This window comes from Coffea arabica, chromosome 6c (assembly GCF_036785885.1).
Source record: "Coffea arabica cultivar ET-39 chromosome 6c, Coffea Arabica ET-39 HiFi, whole genome shotgun sequence".
In the NCBI taxonomy this organism is placed as follows: domain Eukaryota; kingdom Viridiplantae; phylum Streptophyta; class Magnoliopsida; order Gentianales; family Rubiaceae; genus Coffea; species Coffea arabica.
The window spans coordinates 26,731,094-26,739,812 of record NC_092320.1 but is presented as its reverse complement, the minus strand read 5'-3'; the positions used below and the strand labels follow the sequence as shown (position 1 = coordinate 26,739,812).

Sequence of the window (8,719 nt, the reverse complement as noted above, 5' to 3'; positions counted from 1 at the left end):
AACTCAAGAAAGAAAGAGAGAGGGTAGGGATTAAAGAATGAAAAAGAGGCAGAAAAGGAAGATTGATTTTGACGATGATGGATTTTGTGAATAGGGTGTAAGGGTTTAGATTTGGAGAAGAAACTGGTGGACCTTTTTGGTGTGAATTGTAAGAGGTGGACCTTTCAAAGAGAAATGTATTGGGCAAACTTTTAGTGAAGCGGCAAAATTTTCCTTGCCGCGTTCTTTTTTTTTCCCCCACGCTTTCTCACCATTTCTTTTATACCGGTGACAAAACTACGTCATTTCTATCTCAATTTCCTATTACTTCTGCTGACATTCACAAGTAATGCCCTAATAGCTATTCTAATTTGACATATCGATTTTTTCAATTTAGAAAAAATATAAAACAAAGTGCAATGGTATTTGGTTCATGTTATTTTATTATGACACTCACTTTTTTATGTCTTCATAAAAGATGTAAAATGACACTTACAAAAAAGTGTCCTTATAGGTATGTCATAATAGGACATTTTTCTTGTAGTGAGAAAAGCCAATATGCTTGGTGTCTTAAGGCAAACTAACAAGTTCAAGTGACCTATATTCAAATTTCTATTTTTAGGCAATCTCATCAAATTGTTTAGACCACCGATCTAGCGCATGCAAAGATTTTATAAAGTTAAATGCATACTTGTGACTTTCTTACAACAAATGGCAAATTTGAGAAATTTAACTTAGATTTGTTTCTTAAGATCTATCATGAAGTCTCCTAATGAGTAAAAGAGGACAAAATGCACATAAACATATACAAAACTACAAAATAAGAATAGTCTAAATGAATAATTTTATTTGTGCAAATATCTAAAATATGAATTTTATTTAATTGGAATACAATTGAAGAAAGAAAAAGAAAAATCTCTAAAGAACATATCTCTATTTTTTTTCCTTTTCAACTCTTTTTTTTTCTTTTTTGACAAAACATGTTGAAAACACCAATTTTTATAGATAAGTCATTAAACCCTCATATTACAAGATCTCTTAGATGCTCTTGGATATTTGGTATGATCGATGGCTCCTTGATTCCCCATTGATAGAGGTGGTCCCAACCAATGACCCGCCTCATATGCTCTTAGTAGAGTTCTATGGGGATGGTGGTTGGAAAGTAAGTCAGTTGAAGAGTTGGTTGCCAGACCCTCTAGTCCAACAAATACAAAAGGTCGACTTATACCCCAATCAAGATCATCACATGGTTTGGGCGGTTTCTCCATCCGGATTGTTCACGACCAAATCTGCTTGGGACCTGATTCGCCAGAAACGCATCCCGTCTCTGTTGGACGACCTGCTTTGGAGCAATGTTGTGCCACTCAAGATGTCCTTCCTGGCGTGGAAGGTGGTGCGAAACTTGATTCCGGTGGAGACAAATCTGAAGAAGAGGGGAATACCAATGGCATCAAGATGTTTGTGTTGCCTCTCACACGAAGAAACCTTAGGTCACCTTTTTGTCATGGGTCCAGTAGCGACGGAGGTCTGGGGCATCTTTCAAAGGAGGTTTGGTATTCTGGAGCCCCAACCATTTTTAGTGTCAGGGGTGTTTTCTTTGTGGTTTGGCTCAAGTCCCGCAATAATGCGGGGACACATTAGGACGATCATTCCCATTCTAATCTTTTGGTTCATATGGAAGTCTCGGAACAGAGCGCGGTTTGATGGCATATGTCTTGAAGCTTGCGGGGTAGTCTCCTCGATTGCTAGTTTCGTGGAGCAGCTGGGATTGGCGAACAAGCTCTCGAAGCGTCTTTTTAGGGGCGATTATGAGGATCCATGGGCACAGCTGGGGGTCTGCTTGGCACGTCATATTGAGGTGACGGTGGTCTCCTGGAAGCGGCCGCCACAGTTTTACGTCAAATTGAACACTGACGGCAGTGTCACCCAAAATCGGGCTTATAGGGGTGGGTTGCTCCGGGACTCTGATGGTCGTCTTCTCTTTGCTTTTCACAAGGAATTTGGAGACATAGATGTGTTAGGGACGGAAAGCTTGGCATTGTTGCATGGCCTTCGATTGTGCACAGGGTTGGTAACGGGTTCTTTACTGGTGGAGGTGGAATCTAAGAGTCTAGTTCGCCTATTGCAGGCAGGGGGTGTCGAAGTAGCCGTTGTGCAATATATTAAGGAACATAAGCAGTCTTTTTGTTTCATTGTCGGCGTCCCTTTCGCATGTGGCAAGAGAAGCAAACTCTGCGGCAGATAGTCTAGCGGGCCTGCGCCTTGCGTCAGAGCTATAATGCACTTCACATACTCAACTTCCGAGACAGATAAAGGCATCGATAGGCTTAGATAGTAGGGAATTCCCTTTTCCACGTTGCCGGAGTGTAAGGGGCTAGCTCCCCATCGAGTGCTCTTTAGCAAGACTAGGTTCCCTCTGTAATTCCTCTCATTAATAAACCAGGGGCTAGCATCCCCACCTCGTGGACGGGGCTTTGCCAAAAAAAAAATGTAATCAAATGAATTGGCCAAGTTCTACATTATGGAATTTTCCCAAGAATTGAACAATGCTTGTAATTTCTGTTAAATGTAGAAAAACATTTTCACTTATTCAAACATATTTCATGAAAATGAGGGAGTGGAAAAAAAAAAGAAAAACATCTAGAGTCAGTAAACAGAACTACAAGGGCAGTATGTATGTCCTATGAGGGAGCTCTTTTAAGCCAATAGTTGGTCTAACATGAAAAATGCAATCATTTAGGATATGCACCATACAATACCTAATGGATCCAATCAGTATTTGACTAAAAATTGACCTAAAAATTGGCTAATTGAAAAGGTATGAGATGTTTAGCATAATGAAAAGAGGACAAAGTCTAAATGGATTGATTACTTCAGTTGGCATGTGAAAAAATATTAAGGTCAATCTAGCGTAAAAGGCCAAATTCTTGAATGGATTACAATGTCTTAACTGGTCTATTTAGTAAATCATGGGTTGAACGGTTGAGAGAGAATAAACTATATCAAATAAATAGGTTGGGATTGACAGTTTGCTCAAGAATCAAATGGATTGCTTGTCGATTTATAGTCCCAAATCTCATAATTTTCGTTGCAATGCACTAGTCTATGAACTTTCTAAAATTAAGATTCCTCAATACATTTATTACCTCAAGAAGGAGGACTCATTTATGAGCTTCTTCAACTTAGTATCTTTATGTAAGAAATTTTATCAACTATGACAAAATGGATACAAAGTGATTTTCAAATGCTCATATTCTAATGTATAGAAGCTGCCCAATAATCTTTAGTGCTGACATCATACAAGGGATTGGATCCTACCTTTACCTTATACGTTACCCCTTTGGATGGTATAAAAAATATAATCGTGCCAATCTCATTGGATTATACATTCAAGACAAAAGGATAGTTTAATCCTAATACGAGATTTCCTAATACTTATGAATTTAATCAAGTTTAAGTGATATGAATTGGGGCTACTTTAGAATACGGGAAACCTAGCGCTTCTCTTTAACCTAGCCGCCGAAGTGACCATAGCGACCTTGGCTGTCTCCGGCGACCCTCCAATGGTGGCAGTGGGTGCCCAGCCTCCTAGCGGGGGTAGGCAGCCGTCCGGCTCCCCTGGCTTCCGGGCAAAGTCTTTCTCCGACCTGTTTTCTTCTTCTTCCCAGCACCGAATGCATGTTGAAGCAACACTATCAACCCATCGTGGGGAACCAGCAATCTCTTTCGCCCGCGACGCTATTGAAGCTATAGCCCAACCATTCCAATTTGCTCTCGTGGGCAAATTCTCTCGCACCAGACCTGCCATGACAGACATCAGAAAATTCTTCCTATCGCTGGACTTAAAGGGGTCTTATTCCATTGGCCTGCTGGATGGCCGACATGTTCTGATTAAGCTCCATAATGAGGCTGATTTCATGCATATTTGGACGCGAAATATCTGGTATATCCACGGCAGTGCAATGCGTGTATTCAAATGGACGACTTCCTTTCATGTAGACAAGGAATCCTCGCTTGCTCCTGTATGGTTTAGCCTCCCTAAACTGCCGGTTCATTTATTTGATAAGCAATGCTTATTTCAGATTGTCTCTTGCCTGGGGCATCCTCTGTTCATCGATGCCGCAACCGCCGCTCTGTCCAGACCGAGTGTAGCTCGCATCTGCGTTGAAATTGATTTACTGAAGGAGCTTCCTTCCCATATTTGGATTCAACTTGGAGAGGGACATGGGTTTTGGCAGCTGCTTAATCCCGAAACCGTGCCGAGATATTGCTGCCACTGCTTTCATCAAGGCCACAGCCAGTCCGAGTGCCATGTCAAAAACCCAGAGCTGCGCCCAGTTCGTGGGGAGAAGAAACCTGATGAGGGGAAGGGGCTGCCTTCGCATGATGGTGTGTTGCAGGTGGTGCTCGATCAGGGTGCTACCACTCCTGCAACTGTGGGGGCTATTCTTGTGGGGAATGAGGACCTTGTTGGGTAGCCTGCGATGGACGCTGGTGGGGCAGCGCTGGATGATGAGTGCGAGGGCGAGGAGATTCGACAGGGGCTGGAGGACATTGGTGCGGCTGTCGACCTGGTGGAGGATGCAATTGTTGCAGTAGCTGATACCATTATCATTGACCTTGCTACGCGGGTGGTTTGTGAAGAGGAGACCGCGGGTGCTGCTGGGGAAAACTTGAGTGACGGTTTAGCTACCCTAGGGGAGGAGGAGGGAATGGAGGTGCCTACGGGTGTCTCTACTGGCACTATCACTAGTGCAGGCTGTCTCTCGCCGCGGGGGTTAGGTGGACAGTACAATAGGGAGGTGGAGTCGCGAGAGGTGACTGAGGACTTGCACCTTGACCAAGCCTCCACCCTTGATCCTAGGTTTCAAAAGGTGAAGGGGAGGGGAAGCCGGCCATGATCTCGTCGGATAGAGAACTGAGATCGGTAGCCAAAAAATCCCAAAATTCTTTTCACGTCTTATCTCATGATTAGTGCATGTTTTTGGAATATTCGGGGGATATCTAAGCCTCATAATCTTAGAAGACTCAAAAAAACTGATTCACATACACAAGCTTTCGATAGTTGCGATTTGTGAACCCAAATTATCAAGGGAAGCAGTCGAATCTATTCATCTATGTTTAAACTTTGACTTTGTGGTATGTAACTCGTCAGGGGATCTGTGGGTTTTCTTTAGGGTTCCTTTCGTTGGTCAGCGGGTTGGAGAGTCGGATCAATACCTCTCTATTCGCTGGGCACACCCTCAGTTCCTTACTCCTATTTTAGTAGCTTTTGTTCATGCGAAATGTCTGATGTCTGACCGGCAGCGTATCTGGGAGGGCCTATTGCGGGATAGGCCAGGGCAAGGGCCTTGGTACGTTGTTGGGGATTTCAATCTTATTCTCTCGGCCTGTGAAAAGAAAGGGGGGAGGCACTTCAGGCCCGGGGAGGGAGTTGAACTGTCTCGATTCATGAGTGACGGTGGGTTGTTTGATGCTAGTTTCTCTGGGCCTAGCTTGACTTGGTGCAATAATAGGTTCAGGCGTGCCCGCATTTGGAAACGTCTGGATAGACTTTTAATCAATGAGGAGTGTCTAAACTTCTCCTTGTCTATCTCTGTATCCCACTTGGTGCGGGCTCTATCTGATCATGCGCTACTGTTGCTAACTTTCATTCCTAAACCCTCCCTTCGTTGTTGCTCTTTCCGATTTTTGAACGCGTGGCCTTCGAAGGAGGGGTTTCTAGATGTGGTAAGGACTGCGTGGCAAATTGAGGTGCCCGGTTCCCCTTTTTGTATGGTCTGGAGGAAATTAAAGAATGTTTCCCGTGCCCTTCACATATGGAACAAGCAGGTGTTTGGCGATATTTTTGAGAATGTTAAACAGGGAGAGGCGGTGGTAGCGGCGGCTGAGCTTAGGGTACAGTCTGACCCATCTATTGAGGCCCATTTGGAGCTTCAACGGGCCCAAGCTTCTCTGCATAGGCTACTTGCGGTTGAAGAGCAGTTCTGGAGCCAGAAAACTAGGATTAAGTGGTTGCAACATGGGGATCGTAACTCCAGGTATTTTCATTCGGTAGTCAAGCAACACCGTTTCCGGGTGACAATTCATAGGATAATGGACGCCAGGGGGGAGTGGGTGATGGACACTGATGGGATAGGACAGGAAGCTGTCAACCATTTTAGTTGCCTGTTTTCAGCCGATTCGATATCTGAGTTCCAGCTTCTTCATGTCATCCCTAATCTGAGTGCTGATATTGATAATGTGGGTTTGGAGGCGGCTCCCTCCTTGGAGGAGGTCAAGAAGGTGATTTTCGAGATGGATGGAGACAGTGCCGCAGGTCCAAACGGGTTTTCGGGGAAATTCTTTACGACTGCATGGGAGGTGGTGCTTTTTCTGTGGTGCAGAGCTCCCGCGCTTTATTACGGTGACGTCCATTGTGCTTCTTCCCAAGGTCCAGAACCCGAAGGACTTCTCTCAGTTCCGTCCTATCAGTGTATGTAATTTCTTGAATAAAGTTATATCGCGTATTCTGGTGGGGCGGTTGGCAGACATACTACCTCGGATTATTTCTCCCCAGCAAAGTGGCTTTGTCAAGGGAAGGTCCGTATCGGATAATTATTTGTTGGCACAGGAGTTGATAGCTGATATGGGTAGGAGGTGCAGGGGGGAATCTGGCCCTTAAGCTGGATATGGCTAAGGCGTATGATAGGGTCTCCTAGCGTTTCCTTATCGCAGTTTTGCGCCGATTTGGTTTTGGCGAGGGTTTCATTGACATGGTGTGGAGGCTAATTTCCAATGTCTGGTTTTCTGTGCTTATAAATTGGATACCTTATGGCTTCTTTAAGTCTTCTAGAGGGTTACGCCAAGGGGACCCATTATCGCCGACTCTATTTATTATTGGATCGGAGGTGCTCTCCCGAGACTTAGATTCTCTCGTATTTCAGTCGGAATTTGTGGGGTACAAGGTCCCGCGGCATTGCCTGTCTGTTACTCACTTGGCCTTTGCAGACGACGTTATAATTTTTGCCAATGGAGGGGCGGCGTCCTTAAAAAGAATCATGCAGATCCTGGCGTGGTACCAAAACGACTCTGGCCAATTAGTTAACGTGCAAAAGAGTGGCTACCTGGTCCATCCTCGGACAACAGTGGCTCGAAAGGGTGTGATTGAGAGGGTAACAAATTTTAGAAAACATGAGTTCCCGGTCCGTTATCTGGGTGGCCCGGTGTTTGTTGGCAGAGCTAATGAGGCTTATTTCTCGGACTTGTGTAATAAGATCCTAGATAAGGTGCTTTCATGGAAATCACGGCTTCTATCGTTTGGAGGGAAAATTGTCTTGATTAAACATGTCCTGTCCAGCATCCCGACTCATCTGTTTGCGATGAGTGTCATGCCAAAGGGTACCTTTCGGGTGATAGAAAGAGTATGTACGGACTTCCTGTGGGGCACCAGGGACGAGAAAAAGAAATTTCACTGGATCCAGTGGAGGGACTTGTGTTACCCCACCGAGGAAGATGGGGCGGGGTTTCGCTCACTAAGTAGCACGTATAAGGCTTTCTTTTGTAAATTGTGGTGGAATTTTCGCTGCGGTCACTCTTTGTGGGCGAGATTCCTTCAGTCCAAATATTGCAAGGGGCTTCACCCCTGCCAGGTTTCCGTGTCTCTCTTAGGTTCAGCAACCTGGAAATGTCTCCTCGACATTAGGGGGCTGCCGGAATTGTATATTGGTTGGCACCTGGGAGCTGGTCGGTGCCACTTCTGGTATGATAATTGGACTGGGCATGGGGCCTTCTACCTTAGAGTGGAGGTTAGGAGGGATGTCTCATTTCCTTACGTGCTGGCAGATGGGGACTGGGTCACGTCGAGGCTGGCAGAAATTTTGCCAAGCGACATGGTCCAGCAGGTGCTGGCAGTGGCAGAACCGTGTGGGAATTCTCCTGATCAAATCATTTGGACTGCAACAAATTCGGGTCAGTTCTCGTTGTCCTCCGCTTATAACGAACTCCGGGAGTCAAAGCCGCATTCTCTCTTATTCCGGCAGGTATGGCATGTAAGTGTGCCCTTAAAGGTGTCTTTCTTTATGCTCCGTTATTGCTTAATCGCCTGCCGCTGGATGACGTCTTGGCAATTCGCGGGTTTCAGCTCCCTTCTAAGTGCTCTTGTTGTCAGTTATCTAGTATTGAGTCCCTTCGTCACTTGTTCCTGGAGGGCGACCTAGCGGTTACGGTGTGGCGGTTTTTCGGGCCGACGTGTGGGTTAGCTCCGAATGTGGGACATGTCCGGAGTTGATTGGGTAGTTGGTGGCTTAGACAGATGAAATCGAAGCGGCTTGGGTTTGTGTTTCGACTGTTACCCAGTCTCTGTTGCTGGCACATGTGGAAGGCTAGGAATAAAGCTATATTTAACGGAACGGTGCCGGATCCTGTTGGTGTCTGCCAGGCCATCTTCCAGGACTTAAAGGATGCGTTTTGGCTACAATTCGGGGAGTTGCAACGGGTGTTGGAGTGGCCTACGTTCGTTGAGTGGGTGGAAGGCCGGCCGGACGCTTTCTTTATCCGCCAAATTCGGTGGCGTCCTCCGAGCCCTAGCATGGTCAAACTCAATATTGATGGGTGCTCGAAGGGTAACCCAGAAGTGAGTGGGGGTGGGGGGATTCTACGAACTTCTACGGGGTGCATGGTATTTGCGTTCTCCGGTTTCCTTGGGAGGTGTACCAGCGTGCAAGCAGAGGCCAGGGCGTTGCTGAGAGGGCTTCAGTTA

The 8,719-nt window shown here is 45.7% G+C and overlaps 2 protein-coding genes across 2 annotated transcripts; both read left to right on the top strand.

Annotated features, from left to right (window-relative positions):
* Positions 1-1,021: 1,021 nt before the first annotated feature.
* Positions 1,022-2,224, top strand: LOC113696660 (uncharacterized). Its single transcript, XM_027216041.1, has one exon. It carries the CDS (start codon positions 1,022-1,024, stop codon positions 2,222-2,224), a length of 1,203 nt encoding a protein of 400 aa, XP_027071842.1.
* A 1,318-nt stretch (positions 2,225-3,542) lies between these two features.
* On the top strand, positions 3,543-4,457 carry LOC140008716 (uncharacterized). The gene has a single exon (XM_072053570.1). The coding sequence runs from the start codon at positions 3,543-3,545 to the stop codon at positions 4,455-4,457; it is 915 nt and encodes a 304-aa protein (XP_071909671.1).
* The last annotated feature ends 4,262 nt before the right edge of the window (positions 4,458-8,719 follow it).